Source organism: Heteronotia binoei, chromosome 13 (assembly GCF_032191835.1).
Source record: "Heteronotia binoei isolate CCM8104 ecotype False Entrance Well chromosome 13, APGP_CSIRO_Hbin_v1, whole genome shotgun sequence".
NCBI lineage: Eukaryota > Metazoa > Chordata > Lepidosauria > Squamata > Gekkonidae > Heteronotia > Heteronotia binoei.
Window position 1 is genome coordinate 63,803,804 of NC_083235.1, and position 21,742 is coordinate 63,825,545.

The 21,742-nt window shown below is 46.3% G+C and overlaps 1 protein-coding gene across 1 annotated transcript in view; it reads left to right on the forward strand.

Annotated features, from left to right (window-relative positions):
- The first annotated feature begins 400 nt into the window (after positions 1–400).
- The window catches only part of ANKRD40 (ankyrin repeat domain 40), a 28,195-nt gene continuing 6,853 nt past the window's right edge, over positions 401–21,742 (forward strand). Inside the window, exons 1-4 of the mRNA XM_060252811.1 lie at positions 401–539; positions 5,297–5,445; positions 18,921–19,391; positions 21,197–21,378. Of these exons, the coding sequence (XP_060108794.1) occupies positions 406–539; positions 5,297–5,445; positions 18,921–19,391; positions 21,197–21,378 (936 nt within the window). The 5' untranslated portion in view covers positions 401–405. The remainder of the gene's footprint in view (positions 540–5,296; positions 5,446–18,920; positions 19,392–21,196; positions 21,379–21,742) is intronic.

Sequence of the window (21,742 nt, forward strand, 5' to 3'; positions counted from 1 at the left end):
GGAGCCACTGAACTTCCGTTCAGAATTCTCCTGCTGATAGATCTGATAAGGGCACACTGAGCCTTTGCGTGCCGGACTGTTGGTAGGAACTAAATAGCTGGGTCACTGTTGTCTCACTTAATAGAGTCCCCCAGAGAAGACGGGAATTGCAACCATCTAAGATATACCATAACTATGCAATTGCAAAGAATGCCGTTCAGAAACGCGAAAGTGCATTTTATTTACGAGCAGTAGCCAGAAGCGAGGAATGTTGGCGTTTTAAAGGACGAGGAGGTGGGATTTTTCCTTTCGGGATTGGTCGGGTTCTGCCAGTCTCCGGTTGGCAAGCTTTATAAAATGATCCAGCCTCCATAACAGCCAGCTGTTTGAGAATCCTAAAGTTTACTGTGAGGATAAATTTGTAAGATGACCACAGCAATAGAGGAAAAAGAGCTTCAGGAGAGACTGAGAGAAGCTGCTGCTTTGGGAGATATTGAAGAAGTTCAGCGATTGGTGGAATCTGGAGTGAATGTTAACTCTCAAAATGAAATAAATGGCTGGTAAGCACTGAACCAGTGAATTATATTGATAGTGTCTGCTTGGGGTGTGGATTTGTCTGTTTTATTAAAAGTGAGACATAATGGTCTTTATTCCTGCTAGCAATGCCTAAAAATGATTAAAAGTGAATTAATTTCTAACTTGTTTATTATTTGTGGTGATGTTGAAGAAACTGAATTCCCTACCACTTCTCTGTTGGTTCAGAAGCCAGGGAGTGTCTGTTTAATCATCTTAACTTTGGTGAGATGGGGTTAAAACAGATGCCTTATTTTATATTCTTTCACAGCCATGGGAAATCACAGTTTAATGATGATTTTCAGGTTTTTTAAAAAATTGCTTCATTCATTTTAATAAGATTGAAATAAACTGAGATTTGCATGCGATATAAAAATATTTTGAGACTTTTTTGTTCAAAACAGAAGGGTTTTACAACTCTGTGCATCTGCATAATTAAACTTGGGCAACTTGTTGGCTGCTGTGTAAAACAGGATGCTGAACTAGATGGATCACTGGGCTGATTCAGCAGGTCTCTTATGTTTTGCAAGGAGGAGATAAAATTAACTGTTGACATAGCACACTTTGAGAAGAAATAATTTTTTTAAAAAACTGCATATAAATGTTAAGTTACAAATTTGCTCTCATTTCTCACAATCTTTGAATGGGCATCTCAGTAAACTATTACCAGTCTCAGAATCAATGTTGTATACAAAATTAATTGGAAAATACAAGAAAAAGCAATCATAACATTAGTTAGATTATTCATATTCCTGTGAGCATTTCATTAAGGCTAGGCTATTGTTACAATAAACCTAATTAGGCATGTATTTACAATACAGAATATTTTTATAATGGAGTTTTTATATATGATTATTCCCATTGTTTTGTTTTGTTCATTTATACCCTACTTTTCTCCCTTGTGAGAACCCAAAGTCCTCGCCTCTATTTTATCCTCACAGCCACCTTAATAGTGTGTGACTGGCCCATAAAGTTTCCATGATGGAGTGGGAATTGCACCACCTTCTGAAACTTTTCCCTCCAGGGAGGACCACAATAATCACAAAACAGTGCCTCCCAATCTCAACCTGGAAATGTGGTCCTGAAGGATACCATTATCAATGCCACTGAAAGCTGCTGAGAGGTCTAAAACAATCAATAGATCTGTGCTCCCTCTTTCTGTCTCCCCGCATAGGTCAGCCACTAGGGCAGGAATGGTTAAACTTGCTTAGCATAAGAGCCATGTAGTATAAATGGCAAATGTCTGAGAGCTGCAACACATGAACAAATATTACATACAAATTTTTATTAAAACTCTTAATACTTTCTTTGCGCAGAAAGATAAAATACATATCTATGACCATGCTAGAAGGAGACTTAAAAAAAAATAAAACCTGTGAATAACAATTACCATAAGACCTGTATAGGGAAAGGTTAGGGGATTATTTTTTTTTGGCACCAGTGGGAGAAGGAAACACATATGTACCACATAAATCGCTGACCATTGTTTGCATCATTATACACCTCTCTTTGTCTTGACACCAAAATTAGTAAATACAGCTCTTTCAAGAGCTATGAAACTACGGGAGAACTGTGCACTGCTCTCTTTAATTCTGTTCCTCTTTCCAGGGTGACAGCTGAAATGGCGGGGAGGGGTGGGTGGGGAAGGTGTGAAGTGTTATCACAGGAGATAACTGCCACTACTGCAGCTGCCTGAAACCCAGCAGGAAACTAGTTAACCTGCTTACTTTTAAAGCTCAGCACAGGAGGGGAATGCAGCAGTTCCCCCATGCTCAGCAGGCCTGTAAACTTGTCAAGGGGCAACAGTACTCGGCTGGCACAGCTCCAGGCTACCAGGCCTTAACTGGCCAACTGACCACGAGAGGGATGCAAGGGATGGCTGCAGAACCTACCACTGGCCATCCTGGTGTGCCTTGCAGAGGAGGGATGAGGGCAGCTGTCACCCTCCCCCCAGTCCCAACTCCGTCGTTGCTCACCTAGCCAAGGGCTACCACTGGCGCTCGCCCTCTCATATTCCTTCCCTAACTCACCACTCTGGATTTTGTTGCCCTTCTGGCTGGTGACAATGTTTATGTCGATTCCTCCATCTGGGAAGGGCAGGAATCCTGAGTGCGTGTTCAGCTGGACTTGATGGTGCAGCCAGCTGCTTCAGTTCCCTTACTTTTCTCCCTTGAATCTCTTTCTTTCTTTCTTTCTTTCTTTCTTTCTTTCTTTCTTTCTTTCTTTCTTTCTTTCTTTCTTTCTTTCTTTCTTTCTTTCTTTCTTTCTTTCTTTCTTTCTTTCTTTCTTTCTTTCTTTCTTTCTTTCTTTCTTTCTTTCTTTCCCTTCTCTAGGTCTTTGGGCAACCTCTGCAGTAGAGGAGAAAAACTTGCAAGACTGCCTATTTTCCCCTTCTTCCCTGCTTCATGCATAGTGGAAATAGCCACCTACCTATGGGTCAGTGCTCAGAGGCTGACTGAGAGTAAGCCTGCATTTTGTTCCTCCTTGGCCTCCAGGAGCTGCACAATAGTGTGAAAGAGCCACATGTGACTCACTTTGGCCACCCTGCACAGACCAAGGCTGTTTCAGTCCCATAACCGAGCCTAAAAACAAATTTGGAAAGGATCTAAACAATTTACTTCATCCAGGACAGCTTGAAGTTGTCCAGCTACCATTTGTTCACCTCGCTTGAGAATGGAACATTTGAGTATGGTCAATTCATACTAGAAAGGCCTGGGTTTGAACCTTTGCCCAGGTCTTAGGGCAAATCACGGTCTCTCAGTTTAACCAACCCCGACTGGGCAGCTTTGAAAATAAAATGGGACAATTTTATGTATTCTGCCCTGAACTCCTTGGAGGAAGGAAAGATAGAAGTGTGATGTTTTGCAAGATAATATGAGGGTCATACTGTGTCTTGATTTCATAATCCAACCTCTCTTCATGCAGAGACACAGCAGAAATATTTGCCTAGCAGTGGAAGGAGGCAAGACCAGAGCAATAACTCATGAAGAGATATAGCAGATACCCTCCCTCAGGGCTTTTTGCCTCCCTTATAGGTGGCTAGTTCTGATTCATGGGAGCCTTTGATTATTTATCTCCTATATGCTGTCATTGTCTACTTCGGATGCAGAGACACAGCAGAACGACCACTGAGGAGGGTGTTTATGTTTGCATAAGTCTTTTGTCCATACTTGCCTCCCTCCAAGTATGCTTAGAACAGTGGCTAATATAGATGTACATAAAGCAGGGACCTTTGCAGGTGAGTGATTTTGCTGCATCTTATTTTGGATGTAGTGGGATGGTGTATAGGTTTCTCCAATATATTCGATAAAAAAGAAAAAGGGTAGTAACCCCCCCCCCCTTTTTTTCTTGCACTAGAATAGTCCAGATAATCAACAGCTGTATAAAAATGCATTAGGGTGCCATAGTTCTATTTATAAGATGTCTTAATCAACCACTTACCTGTTATGAATACAGTGTCAAATGCATCTTTCACACTGGCACTATTGGGAAAGGGTAAATCTATGTGTCGAATTAAGTTCATTGATTAATTTTATTTATCACTAGAGAAATTAGTGACATAGTTATACAGTACAAGTAGGATCTAAGAGTGATGTTTGTCTCCAGTTTTCGCTTTAAAATTGTGCTTCATTTAACACAGGAGAGTCAAACATGTGGCCTGGGGGGCCAAATCAGGCCCCCAGAGGGCTCCTATCAGGCCCCCGAGCAACTGGCTGTCATCTGCTTCCTTCTCCCTCTCTCTTGCTTCCTTCTTCATTACAGCTTGCTTTGCAAGGCTTGCTCAATCGCACAGGAGCTACAGAGCAAAGCCTCTATTTTCTTCATTGGGTGAGGCTCCTCCCTTGAGGAGTAGGGGAGGGGGAGGCAGAGCTTGCTTTGCCAGGCTCTCTCAATTGCACAGCAGAGCTACTGAACCAAGCCTTTCTTCCTTCTATTGGCTGAGGCTCCTCTCCCTCCTGGTCCTCTGGGAAAGGAAAGAAAGAGACAGAGCCTCCTTTGCCCAATTCCCTGGATCCCATGGGAGAAATACAAAAAAAGTACCTAATTAAGACCAATGAGTCCTAATGTTTTAAGCATGTTTTATTTTAAGGTTAGGGGTTTTTTTAAACCCCTTTTAATTGCGTTTACCTGTGTCCTTTATAAGGTTTATATCTCTGCCGCCTAATCTTAAATAGGTACACATACGGCCTTGCCCGACATGGCTTGGTCCAACAAGGTGTCATTTATGTCAGATGTGGCCCTCATAACAAATGAGTTAGACACTCCTGACCTAAACAGATGAAGTTGAATGTACGGTGTGTGTATATAACGTTATAATGGGTTTTCCTGTCTGCATAGAAAGAGTTTGCCACTAGGTGTCACTATAGTCATCTGTAAACATAGGCATAAGAAAATAGAGCAGTTGCTGGGATTAATGGGGGTTATCAAGATTCTTTATGAAAGCAGTCGTAAATTGGCTTCTACCTGTCCCTCATTTCGAAAAATTATTCCATATTTATTTGTTGCAAAAATACTCATGGAAAATAAGATGTACCGTAACTGCATAAAGCACCTTTCATATGTGATGAGGATAGCAGAGTCTAATGAATTACTGTTAATGTCAACCACGCATGTAGTACATTATCTTCTTATAGTCTCATGGTGTGCTCCTTATTTTGGAACAGTTTGGTGGCAGGCTTACTAATAGGTAGAATTCAAACTGTACAGAATGATTTGACTTGGCTGTTATGTTTTCCCTTTGCAGGACTTGCTTGCATTGGGCCTCCAAACGGAGCCATGCTCATGTGGTATCGTACCTTCTCAGCGCTGGAGCTGATAAAGAAATTCTCACAGTTAAAGAAGAAAGACCAGCCCAGTTGACATCCAAGAGGGAAATCAGGAAGATGCTGGGAGGTGAACTGATTAGTTAATTTTTATAACTGTCAAGGGTATTGGACTGCTGATGGTTCCATCCCTGTTAGAATCCATAATGTTTTACAAAAGAAGAAGCGGTTTTCTTCTGTAAGTTGTCTTGTGTTGGAATTAAAACTAATGCAAACTTGGATAGCTCTGCAACAAGGAAGTTAGTAAGCATCAGAAAAGGGTCGCTAGGTTTTAATGCGTTAAAATATAATCTCTCATTAGCCTAAGGAGAAAATGTAATTATGGTGTGGATTAATATGTGCTGTGTATAATATGTCTAACTTCTTGTTACCGTTTCCAAAAGATTATCTATTACTTTTCTGATAAACCCAAAGTCCTGACTTGGTAGCCCAGGCTAGCCCAATTTCATCAGATCTTGGAAGCTGTGCAGAGTTGGCCCTAGTCAAGTATTTGGATGAGAAACCACCAAGGACATCTAGGGTTGCTATGCAGAGGAAGGCAGTGGAAAACTGCCTCTGAATGTCTCTTGCCTTGAAAACCACATGGGGTTCCCATAAGTTGGCTGCGGCTTGACTGCAGAAAAAAGAAATTAGAAAATGCAAAATTGTACTGCCACCCAAAACAATTGGACTAAATTTGTGCATGTAAACATTCTTTTCATTATTATTATTATTATTTATTTTATTTCATTTCTAACCTGTACTCCTCCTTGCACAGCAGGCTCAGGACAAGTTACAACATTCCTAAAACATACAGAAAGTTAAAATGTAATACAATCCTTAAACGTTATCAATTTCTAAACAATACTGAACAAAGTTGGAGTCCAGTAGCACCAAAGTTTTATTGAGAATGTAAGCTTTTGTGTGCTGAAAGCACATTTCATCAGACAATAGTAGGGGATGGAATTAGCAATCCCACATATAGAGAGTGTGGGCAGTGAATTAGTATGCAAAATAGTGGAAATGTTGGTTATCATCAGTTTGGTTTGACTGGGCATAAAAATAGCAAAGGCAATAAATGTCAGAATTGGATATTGATGTGTGGAAATCTTGATGGCGGCGGCGGTTGAAGCTTAACGCTAGAGCTCCCGCCTGGGCAGTCAATAACAACAAAATAAGACTGAAATAACAATAGCTGACAACCGACTTGATAGTAGCAGCAACGAAGAAACAGCAATAAAACATCAACGGAGTGAGAAACGAGGAAACCTCGCCGGTAAAAGCGGAGGCAGCAGCCGGAGACTCGCCTGGCCTGGTGCAGCGACGGAGGCGAGGCGCGGCCGCGGCCTGGCGTGAAACGCAGCCGGAAAAGACGGCCGGTGAGTGCGGAGTGGGAATCAGTCGAGGGCGCCGAGAACGAACCGGCGCGGAGCGGGAGCCAGCCGAGGGCGCCGTGGATGAGTTGCGGGCGTCAGCTGGAAGGTCGGGGAGTAGCGACGAGCTCCAGGGGAGCAGAGGGGTCGAGGAGAAACGAGGGGAGAGTGAACCCTAGGACGAAAGCTTGGCGGGCGCCTTTGGGTACCGCCCCCTGCTCCCCCCCCTCCTCCTTCTTTGTCATCTCACGCCCATTCACCTACTCATCCACCCCTTCTGCCGGCAAGCGCCAAATAACACGCTTGGCTCAACAGCCTGGGTATCCCCAATTAGAGAAGCCCTATACGGGGCTCAGGGGAGTCCAGGTTGTGTGCTGAGTCAAAGAAGATCGGAGGCGACGCGGACAGAAGCTGTGCTCCCTGGCCGGACTAGCCAAGAGATTGCAAGACGGACTTTGCCACTCCCCCCCCCCCTCTTTTCAGACCACCAGGCTCAGAGGCCCGAGCGGCTGAACTAAACCCGAAGTTGGTACCATCTGCACCTGCACTTTAACATCATTGGGACCAGCTTAACATCTTGCCACCATCAGCACCTGCACTTTAACATCACTGGGACTGAAACGGAAAACGTTATAAATGAAGAACATCTACGGGCAGTGTGCAATAATTACCCAACAGACTATCTGGACTCACACCCCACGGATGAACGATGGCTAGCCCACTAATAGAATTAATTATTATTATTGTTAATTAATTATTGATTATTTTACCAATCAATTAGCGATTGACTTAATATTTAGACTTAAAAAAAAAAAATTCTTAGCTTATTAATTAGGATGGGGGTGGGAGGGATTATTTATTAATAAGTTTAGGAACTAATGAATGCATATGAATTCAAACTAATTGGTTGTAAGGTAGATTGGGAGGGTTAACTAAATTAATTAATTTAAGACATGAGTAGTGGGTTTACTAGCCGGGAACCGGAGGGGCTATGGTGAGGAGGGTAAATTGAACGGCAGGTGCAAACAAATCGGGGAGTGATACCGGCGAGTTTACCTTGGGTTCATCTTGGGTTGGTGCAGATGCTCGGCCAGGAGATTCCAGTGCTCCTGGGGAGGGGAAGATATGACGGTGGGAATAGACAGAAATATAAGGGAAGGAGACAGAGACAAAATGGCGCTCGGCCACCTTCCAGTCTACTTCCCATCCCAATGGTAGCAGGTAGTGGGACCAAGAGGAAATGCTCGCCTCTGTCATTGGTGTTATGTAATGCCAGGTCCATAAATAATAAGACCGCAACCCTTAGGGAGTTCCTGCTACGGCAGAACATGGACCTGGCTTGCGTGACCGAGACCTGGGTGAGGGACGGGGAGACAGTAGCTCTCTCCCAGATGTCCCCCCCAGGATACTCGGTCTTTCACCAATCACGGATGAGCGGGCGGGGGGGAGGGGTAGCATTACTCATACGGGAGGATTACTCCTTTCGGGCTCTCCCGGACCCAAAGATTGACGGGATTGAATGCACCGGTCTGGCATGGGATGTCGGAGAGGGGTTGGCAGTTTGGCTGGTGTACCGTCCGCCCAACGCGCCAGCTAACGCCTTACCATCACTATTGGAGGCGGTGGCGGGCTGGGCGTTGGAGTACCCGAGGCTTATGGTCCTGGGTGACTTCAACGTCCATGCCGACGACACGGCCTCCATTCAGGCGATGGACCTAGTGTCGTCCATGGCGACACTGGGACTCTCTCAATTTGTTACGACTCCCACGCATCAGGCCGGGCACACATTAGACCTGATCTTTGCAGCCGGGATTTTGGTGAACGATATCGCCGTAGAAGCGGTACCATGGTCGGATCACCTAGCCCTTAAGGCCCGTGTGGGGATGCCGCCCCAACCCTGTATGGGCGGAGAGCCTATTTTGGCTCGCCCTCGGGGCCTGATGGACCCGGAACGGTTCCAAACGGCCCTGAGGGATCCCTGGCCCACTGGCAATTCCCTCGATGACCTGGTGGAAATATGGCAGGGCCAGCTGTCCAGGGCTATCGACGAAATTGCACCCCGGCGCCCTCTGCGCCCTCGTATGAAGCTGGCTCCATGGTACACCTTGGAGTTGCGCCAGCTGAAACAAGGGCTCAGACGACTAGAGAGGCAATGGAGGCATACTCGGGACGAAGCAACGAGAACATCCTATAGAACGTTTATGAAGTCTTATGAGATGGCAGTCAAGGCTGCAAAGAAAGATTACTTTGCAACCAAGATTGCATCTGCAAATTCGCGCCCAGCACAATTATTTAGAATAATTGGGGATCTTACAACGTTGCCACAAGGCAAACCAAATGTTAGAGAATTAGAAATAGGCTGCGAGGCATTTGCGAAATATTTTGCAGATAAAATCTCGCTGCTCCGCCAAGACCTGCCTACCACATTAGACACAGTGAGTGAAATTGAGGCTCCGTGCCTGTCTTCGGGTTTAGTGCTGGACCACTTCGACCCACTCAGCCTGGAGGAAGTCGACAGAGTCCTCTCTGCTGCTCGCCCGACAACATGTGATCTGGACCCTTGCCCCTCTTGGCTGATTAAATCCTGCCAAGGGGAGCTTAGATGTCCTTTACGGGACATCATAAATAGATCCCTTTTAGAGGGGCATTTTCCAACACCTCTGAAAGAGGCTTTGGTCCGCCCTCTCCTGAAAAAAGTTACAGCAGACCCGGCTGAATTGGCGAACTACCGGCCGGTGTCCAATTTACCGTTTTTAGGTAAAATTATTGAGAGGGCCGTGGCGCAGCAGCTACAGGGGTTTCTGGATGACGCTTCTGTCCTAGACCCATGTCAGTCTGGTTTCCGGCCGGGCCATGGGACGGAGACGGTGCTGGTCGCCTTAGTGGATGACCTCCAACGGCAACTGGATCGGGGCGGCGTTGCGGTACTGATGTTGTTAGACCTGTCGGCTTCATTTGATACAGTCGACCATCGGTTACTGACGCGCCGCCTCGCCGACATTGGGGTTGAGGGGTCGGCCTTGCAGTGGCTTTCCTCCTTTCTCCTAGGTCGGGGACAGAGGGTGGCTATCGGGAGCGAGCGGTCCCGGAGGCGCACACTGGATTGTGGGGTGCCTCAGGGAGCAGTTCTCTCCCCGATGTTGTTTAACATCTATATGCGCCCCCTTGCCCAGATTGCCCGGCGGTTTGGGCTGGGTTGCCATCAATATGCAGATGACACCCAGCTCTATCTACTAATGGATGGCTGGCCCGACTCCGCCCCAGGGAACCTCGACCGGGCATTACAGGCTGTTGCGACATGGCTCAGGCTGAGTGGGCTGAAGTTGAATCCAGCGAAGACAGAGGTCCTATGCGTGGGTCGCGGCGCTCTGGGAAGGGAAATAGCTCTCCCGACCTTTGATGGTGCGCCATTGAAAGCAGCGCGCCAGGTAAAGAGTCTGGGTGTTTTACTGGAGCCTTCACTATCGATGGAGGCCCAGATAGCAGCCACTGCCAAGTCAGCATTCTTCCATCTGAAGCGGGCAAGGCAGCTGGCCCCTTTCCTTGAGCGCCGGGACCTCGCAACAGTGATCCACGCAACGGTCACCTCAAGACTAGACTACTGTAATGCCCTCTACTTGGGGCTACCTCTGTGCCGGACCCGGAGATTGCAGCTAGTGCAGAACGCGGCGGCCAGGCTGTTGTTGGGACTCCCAAAACGGGAACATATACAGCCGGGGCTACGTGAACTGCACTGGCTGCCGATTATATACCGGGTCCAGTACAAAGTGTTGGTCGTTACCTTTAAAGCCTTATATGGCCGAGGACCTGTCTACCTGAGGGACCGTCTTTCCCCATACGAACCCCAGAGAGCACTGAGGTCAACCGGGAAAAACCTAATGACTGTCCCTGGGCCGAAGGAAATTAAATATCAGAGTACCAGAGCACGGGCCTTTTCGATCGCGGCCCCTACCCTGTGGAACCGACTCCCAGAGGAGGTGCGGGCCCTGCGGAACCTTGAACAGTTCCGCAGGGCCTGCAAGACCACCCTTTTTAAATTAGCATACTCGGACTGCTAGGAAAAAACGGTAACCAAGGGTCCGCCAATGCGGTCTAAAGATCTATACCGCATCACAACTGTATTACTGGATTGGTTTTAACTTAATATTTTAATGTTTTATTGCTCTATATTGTAATTTTAAGGTTTTACTTGTTATTGTATGATTGTAGAATGTTGTTAGCCGCCCTGAGCCTGCCGTGGTGGGGGAGGGCGGGATATAAATGAAATAAATAAATAAATAGATTTCTTAATTGTAAAGAATAATAAATTAGAGTCTCTTGTAATATTCCATTTGTTCTCCTCTAAAGCATGGGTTAAAATAACATTTTTCCTGTAAAATGAAGCTGGAGTCTACTATGTTAAAATACTAATACAAAAATACATTACAATACAGTGGATGTATATCTCTCAGGTGTGGGTTGAACTGACAACATCCGTTTCTAAGAGTAGTTCTGTCAGAGAGATTTCTACTCTGTTATATTATATCACAGATAGTATTCTAAAAGAGAAATACATTGGAATACAATGGATATATAGCTCTACTTGATGAGAATGGGTTGTTTAGCACAGTGGTCCCCAACTTTTTTGGCTCCAGGGACTGACCCCAGGGCCGGCCTGCCCACCACAGCCCTAGGACCGGCAGGGTAGGGGCACTGAATTCGGCCTCCCCTTGCCCCCTTGAGGCGCCTCCTTCTCCTCCCCGCGCCCCCCCCCCCCCGTGGCGCCTCCTCCTCCTTCCATTAAGTTTAAGGCTGGGAAAGGCAGCAGTAAAGTGCCTCCCCGGTTCTTTAAAGGTCAACCCCTCCCCCCATGCCGATCAGCTGATTGGTGGGGAAACCACGGCAGCAGCGCAAGTGACCGGCTGAAAAAGCTGTGCTGCCCTTGCCTCCTTCCCACTTCTTTCCTGTGCGGCCTTTTCAGCTGGTCACTTACGCTGCTGCCGTGGTTTCCCCACCAATCAGGTGATTGGCGGCGGGAGGGGTCAGCCTTTAAAGAGCCGGGGAGGGGCTTCACCACTGCCTTTCCAAGCCTTAAACATGTACAAATGGAGGGAGGAGAAGGTGCTGCAGGGGGGGGGGGCAACGGGGCTGTGCGGCCCAGTTGCCAACACGCCACGGACTGGTACCAGTCCGCGGCCTGGGGGTTGGCGACCCCTGGTTTACTACATGTAATGAGATAAGAAACCAATATCCCTGTTCAGTCCTGTTCCAAGGTGTTCCAAGTTTCATAATAGTAATTCAGCTATTTCCCTTTCCATTCTGTTCTTGAAGTTCCTTTGCGGTAAAACAGCTACTCTGAGGTCACCCATTGAATGTCCTGGAAAGTGTAAGTGTTCTTCTACAGGTTTCTCAGTTTTGTAATTGCTGATGTCTGATTTGTGTCCATTTATCCTTTGGCGTAGGGTTTGTCCCTAGAGAGTGTAGAGAACTGAAGGGCATTGTTGACATTTAATGGCATATATAATGTTGGAAGATAAGCAAATGAACGAGCCTGAGATGGTGTACTTAATGCTATTGTGGCCAGTTATTGTGTTGCCTGGGTGTATGCAGCAGCAAAGTTGGCATTTGGGTTTATTGCAAGCTCTGGAATCAGTGTCCGTGCTCAAATAAGATGTTGTATTATTGTGGGTGAGCAGTTGTTTGAGACTGGGGGTGGTGGTTTGTCTGCGTGCAAGAAAAGGTTTGCCCCCCCCCCCCTTAGTTCTTGTATAAGAGAGCTGTCACCATCCAATAGAGGTTGTAAATCGTTGATGATGCATTCACCTGTTTTGAGTTGAGAGTTGTGTGTGACCACTAGTAGTGTTCTGTTACTGCCTTTTTGGGGCCTGTTTTGTAACAGGTGTTTTCTGGGTATCATTCTGGCTTTGTTAATCTATTTCCTGACTTCATTAGGTGTATACTTTAGTTCCAAAAAGGTTTGTTGTAGATTCCTCAGGTAAGATTGGAGCGAATGTGGCTATAGCGTGGGGCCTGTCTGTATACAATAGTTTGTTTGGTGTGCTTAGGATGGTAGCTAGAGGCATGCAGGTATGTTTATGGGTCAGTAGGTTTCTGGTATAAGGTGGTGTCTATGCGTCTATTGTGTATTTTAACAGTAGTGTCCAGAAAATGTATTTCTTGCATAGAATGGTTTATTGTCAGGTTGATGTTAGGGTGAAAGTCATTGAATGCCTGGTGGAATGCATTCAGGGCTTCTTTACCATGTGTCCAGACAATAAAAATGTCATCAGTGTAATGCAGGTATAAGAGAGGTATGAGTGGGTGGGAGTCTAGGAAGCATTGCTCCAAGTCAGCCATCAAGGTATTAGCATATTATGGGGCCATGTAGGTGCCTGTGACTGTACCATTGATCTGGAGAAACACTTCATCGCCATGTCTGAAGTGGTTATGGGTGAGAGCAAAATGGCCCAGTTTGGTGGCAAAGTCAGTTGTGTTTTTGTCAGAAATTATATTCCTTATGGTTTGTAATCCATCTTGGTATGGGATGTTCGTATACAGAAAATTCCACATTCATGGTATCTACGATAGTATTCTCTGAATGGTTGTTTAAAGATTGTATTTTCCTCAGAAAAGCTGTAGTATCATAACTAGGAGCGCTGGTGGCATAGAATAGAGCCAATATATCTGGATGCCCTCTTGGTGATAGTGCCTATACCTGAGACAAGGAGGCGTCCTGGGTTGCCAGGTTTGTGTATTTTGGGTAGAAGATAAAAAGTACTTGGTTGAGGTTCCTGTCTAAAAGGGTCTGTTCCTGAATGTTCAGTGATAATTCCTTTGTGATCTTGTTTGGTTCTTTTTGTATTCTTGTGCGAGGTCTGAGTCCAGTGGTTTGTAAAAGAAAGTATTCGAGAGTTCTCTTTGAGCCTCCTGGATGTTTTCATGATGTGTTCATGATGACAACAGCTCCTCTTTTGTCTGCTTTTTTAATTGTAATATTCATATTGTTCCTTTCAGCATGGTTGAGATTCTGCTGTGCCTGGTGTTGTTTGTTAATTACATCCATTTGACCTCTATGATGAAAGCAATCAATGTAGTGATCCAGTGTGAACATATGAAGCTGCCTTATACTGAATCAGACCTTTGGTCCATCAAAGTCAGTATTGTCTTCTCAGACTGGCAGCGGCTTTCCAGGGTCTCAAGCTGAGGCTTTTCACACTTATTTGCCTGGACCCTTTTTTGGAGATGCCAGGGATTGAACCTGGGACCTTCTGCTTCCCAAGCAGATGCTCTACCACTGAGCCACCATCCCTCCCCAATTGTGTGACATTGAGACCCTCAGGAGGAGTCTATTTCTTGTAGGGTTTTTTTAACTTCTTTTTTTATTTTATTAAACTAAACACGCGCACAGATGTATAACAAGTGCAGACAAATATTCACAAACTCTTAACCCTTTAAATTCCCCCTCCCCCCCCAGACAAAAACCTATAATAAAACATCTATACCATTATCCTAGGATCAGATTCAGGCAGGCAAAGTTCAAAAAGTAGATACAATATGATCTACGTAAAGCTGCAAAATAAACTCCCTACATAACGAATGCATACTGACATGTTCAAAAGAGACTCATCTTACAGAATTAAATGGAATGCACAGAGTGAACTAACTTTTCAGAAAAGGAGGGTGAAAGAGAAAGGGGAAAAACAAACAAAATTATACACAATAAAGCAAAAATGCAGTAAAGGAGTGTCACTGTTTTTAGAAAAATTATCAGATTATCATAAAATTGTTTTTTTGGCAAAATCTCAAGGTCAGAGAGGTATGCAACGATGGTATGTGGTGGGGAGTATTCTGTTCATTAGTGGATTGCAAGAATGGTAAATGTTCTCCAGTGGAGTGTGTGATGGTATGTTGTGAAGATGTTGCGTATTCTTCCTTGTTCTGTTTGCGTGTATGTTAGAAATATTCTTTTAGGCAAAGATGGCAGGAGAAGGTTTCCAGGTCCCCACAGAGCTGAATCATCTGTGTGGATTTGGTGGGGCAGAATGAAAGTCCATGTGAAAGCAACCTGGGTAACTATGAGTCAGTCACCCAGTCTTATCCTAATTTACAGGGTTGTGGTGGATAAAATGGAGGAGAAGAGAATTATGCAATCAGCTTTAGGTCCCTGTTGTGCCGAAAGACATGGTGCAAATGAAGTGAATAGATAATAAATATAGCTGAAGATGGGGGGACAGCTAAAAAGTTAGTGGGTAGGTGGATGAGAAAGAAGCAGAGTAAGATGAGGATATGGGGGTTACCATGAGGAGGAGGGGACTGTGGGGAAAGGAGTACGGGAGAAATGAGATTGTGGTGGAACAGCCAGGCTCTGAAGATGGCTCTGACTCCTCTGATGGACAGCTGGATTCTGTGCCCATCAGCCACCAGCCAGTTGCAGCTGAGCAATCAGATGAGGCATCCCGGTTAGGAGGCTCTGAGGTGCCTGTTTCATCCCCTGCCCGGAGCTGACAGTCCAGGGTCAGCCAGCTGCCCTGTCTCCTCCAGGATCCCCAGGTCTGCAAGAGCAACGTTGGCACAGGTGTAGAGGGGATTTACAACCCTGACAAAGGTCAGCACACCTCAGAGCTCAGCAGCGGCAATCAGTTGCAGAGGAAGAAGAAACATCACCGGAGGAGACTGTTGTAGCCATGATGTAGGGCTCAAAGTGTATAAAAATATTGGGGAGGGGGGAGCCCTTCAGTGTGGCTTCAAGACGTTCCTTTGGACACTGACCTGCTGCTTTTTGGAAAACTGACCTTGGTTTGCTTAGATAACTCTTGTACAATTTAGGGACTCAGTTTATTAAACTCTGACATTGTTCCTCTGAGAACCAGCTCCTGCTATCTGCCTGAGTTAACTCTGCGTATGCCAGTACCTGCCTGAAGCAGAGCAGTGGGCTTCCATAGGGGACTGCCCTCTGAAATTGATCATCTCTGCTCAGTAGCATGGAGTGCTGCCTGCTAAGCCTCACCAAGGCGATGGCCCCTTAGGCCAACATTTTCATTTGACCTCGATGGGTCATCAGCTCATGCTGGCCCCACCATAGCCAGGGCTGATCCATGAGGGAGCCCCCATGGCATTTGCGTGTGTGCTCACTGCTGGGGCAGGACGTCTCCCCCCAACTGGTCCTAGAAGGTTAACGAGGCAGCCCTGCAGTTGTCAGGCATACAGTCTGTGCTTTTAGTTGGGGGAAGAGTTGTCTGTCCCATAGCCTTTCTCTCCCACCCATCTGTGGCCACATTATTCTCAGGATGAGTCCCCCCCCCCCACTGTTGTGTCTGTGAGGATCATCTGGCTTGTGTGGCAACCCCACGTGTTCCCACCTCCCATAGTCCATGACAAACACCAACACCTGGGATGCGCACAAGGATCAGCTTTATCGGAGGGAACCAGAGACAACAGAGTAGGAACCGCTATTTGAAGGGAATGGCCTGTTGGTTGAATGCGTCCATGTGCTCCCAAGGGCTGGCTTCTGCTGCAGAGAGGGCACATGGTGGGGTTTGCTTTGAGGTGATGTCTGTCCCTGTTGGATTGGCACCTATATATAGGAAAAACGCATGATGGAGCACTTTCAAATTGACCGTTTCTGCTCAACAACGCAGAATGCTACCCACTTAGTAGCATTTGGCTACTTTGTTGGGCATTTGGCCGTCAAGGATGCCCCATCTGGCCCTCTGATGCTGCAAAGGGGGAACTCATCCAGAATCCAGAACATTCACGCCTCATTCAGCATCCTATCAGAACTACGGTGTCTCTTGAGAGACAAACTGGATTTTAGAGTGAAAACTGGCAGAATCCAGTTTGAAAGTGCAATGAAAATGGACTGAAACGGCATTATTTAGCATGTGTGATTGCAGCCTTTGCCAGCCGCGTTGGGGCATTCTGCACCTGCAATGGAAGGGTCAGATGGTATCACTTTGTATTCAAGTTGGAGGGGATTCCCAAGTGCCAACATGTTTTGTGCAAGGAGAGTGCCGCCAACCAGTGTTCCCTCTACGCTGAGTTTGTGTGGGCTAGCTCACCATTTTTAAGCCTCTGGCTCACACATTTTTGTCTTCGCTCAGGAAAAATGGCCCGGAGCAAGCTAATTTATGCAGCAGCTCGCAACTTTCATGCCAGTAGTTCACAAAGTAGAATTCTTGCTCACAAGACTCCGCAGCTTAGAGGGACCTTTGCTGCCAACTGGTGCGGCACCCAGCCTTGGCACCATCTTCATTCCCCTCCCCTGGTAGCTGCCTTGGGCTGCCTCTGACACACTGAATGGCTTAGTGCACAGGGTCCATGTGTGTCTGGGGGGGGGCATTCCTGCCCCCCAGCTGCTGGGTTCAGGAATGGGAGATACCATGTCCAGTGTGGCTTGATGCCTCTGTTGTTGGCAAAGGTGGGGGAATGGGGGTTTGAGAAGGAATGCCTTGTTTGCCTGTTCCTGTGTGGCCAACCCTTGAGATCCTGGCAGACAAGCTTCTGTGCCTGTGGGGCTTGAGATCAGCCACAGAGTGTGGACTTTGCTGTCCTGGTGGTGCATTCCTCCCAAGTTCTCGTACAGCAGTGCTAGGTGCCCCGTCTGTGTTTTGCCTACCATTGACATGCGTGAGCACTAGCTCTACCTCTGGAGTTGTGAGGCAACCTCCTGCAACCATTTGTAGGATGGAGTGGGCAGTCATTGGGTGCTGGGGAAGGCTGGCGCTGGCATAAGAATGTGTGCTGATTGGGTGCACGCTTGGTATCCTGAGCTGCTTGGGTTCCTGAGTTTCCGTGGCTGCCAGTGGGCTGTGCCCAGGGCCATTGTGTCCCAGAAGGCTAGGTAGGCAACTCCCTAGGGTGCTACTTGGCCTCAGGGGTGGCCGCCCCCTCCCTATGCATGCCCCACCGCCCCTGGTGCTCCTTCCCTGCCACCACTGTTATGCTTGCCCTTGCTGCCTACCTCTCCACCTCTCTGCCTACCTGTGGGTGGGTGGGTGGTGGTGGAGAAAGGGTACCAGGAGTGGTATTGCAGTGGCGGGTCTTTCGAAGGTGCTCAGAGTCAGGCTCTGAGTCCCTCTGAGTACATATGCTGCCCTGTTGACCCTGTTCAGCCTTCCCAAGGGCAGCACAGTGGCGGGTGCGCTCAAAGGCACTCGGTGCTGTGTCACCTGCTGCTGCTGTGGTTGCCCTCACCACTGCAGGTGCAGGGGGGACAGGGGCCTAGGACACCAGAAACCCTGGTGCTGGCCCTGGCTGTGCCTGTCCTGGAGCGCATTCCCATGCTGAAGCTACTTTGGAAGCTGACTAGCTGGCAACAACCTCCCCCCCTCCCTCGGCATGCCCACATTTCTGCTGGCATTGGTTTGTGCTATCATCCCACCAGCATGCAGCTGCACTGGTGGAAGTGCCCCCTGCTGTGCCAGTGTAAATGGCCTTTACACCGGCATTAATCTGAGTTATGCCAGTATAGGGGTCATGCCTATTTTATTTTATTTTATTTTATTTTTTATTTGTTTGTTTGTTTGTTTATTTATTTATTAATTATTTGTATCCCGCCCTTCCCACAAGTGGCTCAGGGCGGCTCCCAACAAATAGTCAAACATAACATTAAACAGGTATTTAAATATATAAAGAATTAAAACATTTAAAACTGTTAAAACCTAAAAACCATTAAACATTACAAAAATATATATAACAGAAAAATATGTATTCCCATCCCGCCCCCCCCTCAGGATTGCTCGGTAAAAGTTCTAACCTGAGGGATAAAATCCTTCATAAGTTCCTCTAAGGTAAAAGAGGACTCCTAGGAACATAAACTCCATACATAAGATTTTGAGTTGTAAAGATCCAAAAATAGTTCTTTGTCTAGAAATCCTTGTCCTGTGAGTTCTTGTCTCAAAGGAACCCAGCTTTATGATTTCCTCCGTGCTAATTAGTAACTTTTCCACAGTTATCTGGGCAGATGAGTCTCTTTGCGTACGGTCACATCTGCTCTTGAAGAGGTGTTCTCCTGATACCAAACAGAGAGTCAACTGTAATTCTTAGGCACCACGCACATCAATACACGTAATATACGAACAGCTTATTTGTGACTCAGTCATTATTACTTATAATTGTTATTTATTTTTGCTGCTTGTTCTTGCCAAACTTCCATGTTCTTTATCCAACTGGAACTGGCTTTTGTGAGAATTTGTCTGTCTTTTTCTTTTTCCAGAAAATGATGCTGATGAACTGCTGGATGTGAAGAAAGACTCTGCCTTGCCCATCATCCCTAATTACTTGGCTAACCCGCCTTTTCCTTATATGTATAACTCCATGAGCAGTAGCACTACCAGCATCTCCTCTTCCTCTCTGAATGGAAGACTTTCCCCTTCTTCAGAACAGCACAATGAGGATTGCCCCGTGTCTTTACCTCAGGTCCAGTTGCCTGGCACTGCCATGCTGCAACATGAAAAGTCTCTTCCTGTTGGGGACATGCCCAGCTCACCCCATGCAGAATGCCCGGAGCCTGCAGTCCAGAATGGTCATGTTCCCCAAATGCCTGTTCCTCCAAGTAGGACTCTCTCTACTCCAGCTAAACCTAAACAGCCTGAAGCTCAACAACAGAATGGCTGTTGTGCTGGACTTGTCCCAGCATTTCAGCCCTTTTTCTTCACTGGAGCATTTCCCTTCAATAATATGCAAGGTAACTTCAACCGATATAAGCTGCAAACTTCCAAGTTATCCTAATGTTTCCTTAGGTTACGGTGGTGAGAACAAATTGTGCCTTGGGATACCTATGAGTGGTGGGTTCATTAAGGCATCGAGCTAATTGGTGTAGATTAAAACAGAACAAAACCCCCTTCATTAGTGGTTGGTCCTTTCCTAATCTTTTCGCTTCCTTCCTGACATTCCAAAAGGCCCAACGAAGACCAACCAAATACAGTGGCTCATAAGGAAAATGTAACAGGTTTCTTGTTGACTGTAGAAACGCTCGTGTAGTTCTGTTTTGTTTCCACAGTTGATAATAGCTGCCCTGGATGTATAGGAGTTAATACCAATGGGCTAGAAACCGTGGTATCTATAGAAATAATTTGTCATACGATGTAGCATTTATTATTTACTAACTGCATTGATTCCTTTTGCTGGAAATGTTTTGATAGAAATTCAGACGGTCTATTAATATGGCTTGTGGATAACTCCCCACCACCAGGTGATGTATGGGAGTCTTCACAGTAGCTGCCTCACAACGGACTCATATTAACTTCAGTTCTTGTTATAGGCACAGTAAGATGAAAACACCTGTAAGTTAGGACAGGATCAGCCCTATAATCAAGATTTATGTTTCTGTATTCTCACCTGCTTCTCCCGGGCAACTGTGTAATCAAGCAGTAGTAGACATAGTCTACGCCAGGGGTCCTCAAACTATGGCCCGCGGGCCAGATGCGGCCCGCTGAGGATGTTTATGCGGCCCGCTGGGTTATGGCAAAATCAGACCGGAAGTGACGTTCGACCTAAACTCACGTTAGCAACGCACACTTCCAGCACTGGGCTGAGGCGGCGGAGACAGAGTGTGAGGTGATACCGAGGTGAGGTGAGTTCCCTGGCCGGGGTGTGTGGTGTGGGGAAGGGAGAGAGATGCAGAAGACGGAGAACTGACAGCCCGCAGCCTTGTACAGTAACGGCAGTCCGGCCCTCCAACAGTCTGAGGCACAGTGAACTGGCCCCCTATTTAAAAAGTTTGAGGACCCCTGGTCTACGCTGTCTTTTGAAAGACATTGTGCTTGGAAGTGGCCAATGATAAGGCTCCAAAAGCTGAGCTGTGAAAAGAACTCATCGAAGAGGAGACACATCTGCTGTTACACTACAGACCAAGTTCCCTGGCAGCGGGAAGATGCCTTATGGCTGTGCCTTCCTGTACAGCTTCTGCTCTGGACACAGGTCTTCCATAGCAAGGATTTTGCATGCTGGTGGGAAGGGCTTTTGGTCTGGAAATCTCAGCACTGTTGCTTTGTTATGTATGTCCTGCTTTTCAAGCCATTATCTACCAAGGTGGCTTCACATCCATAGAAAGAGAGATGTCCTGCTGTCAGGCTCACACACACAAAAGACAAGACTTAGAAGGGAAGGGAAGCAGAGGGAATAACTGATGACCTCCCCCCTTGCTGGTGTTCTGGTCGGTGCCACGTTTGGTTTCCATGCAAGCATCACGTTGAAATGAAAAAGAGAACATAGCGAGAGGAATGAAGGGCAACCGTTTGTGATGTAATTAATGACAATAAAGTAACTGACAGTGCAGTGCTGCTCATTTGTCCTTGGCAGTCGCTCTTCTGGGGCCAGCTGGCCATTTAACTTACAAGGAAGCTTATTGGTGGCTAGAAGCAAGCCAAGCCCCAGCTACGTCAGTGCCTCAGGGGTTACTTGGCTCGGACCTTAAGAGGCATGAATGTGTTTTTAAAAAAATTGTTCATATTGGGGGATGTGTTGAGTTTATATGTTTTTTTAACCTAGAACTGGTGCTTAAGGTCAGAATTCAGAATCGCACTCTTAAAGAGAACGACTTCATTGAAATTGAACTGGATCGGCAGGAGCTGACTTATAGTGAACTGCTCCGAGTGAGCTGCTGTGAACTTGGGGTGAATCCAGAACATGTGGAGAAGATTAGGAAGCTTCCCAATACAGTATTAAGGAAGGTAAGAACCTTCAGGTTTTTTTTTTTTTTTAAATTATCTGTGCATCAGCTTTTTATATCCTAAATTAGTTATTTCTTAGTGCAAGGCCTCTACAACTTGTGATCCACCAAGTCCAGCTATGCCCTGAGGCCTGCTAAGAGTTTCAGAATTGTACCCACTCTTTGGGCAGGAGATGAGGAAAGTAGCAAAAATGGGAGAGCTTTGACCTAACAGGCAAACTACATAGCTGATGGGCTACATTCAGCATAGCAGATCACAAGTTATAACAGGTCCCGCCTTACACATTTATGTGTATATTGTTTGACAACGTCCACTTACAGTGCTGGCAAGGGTTGCATTTTAATAATGACCATTGGTTTAGAAA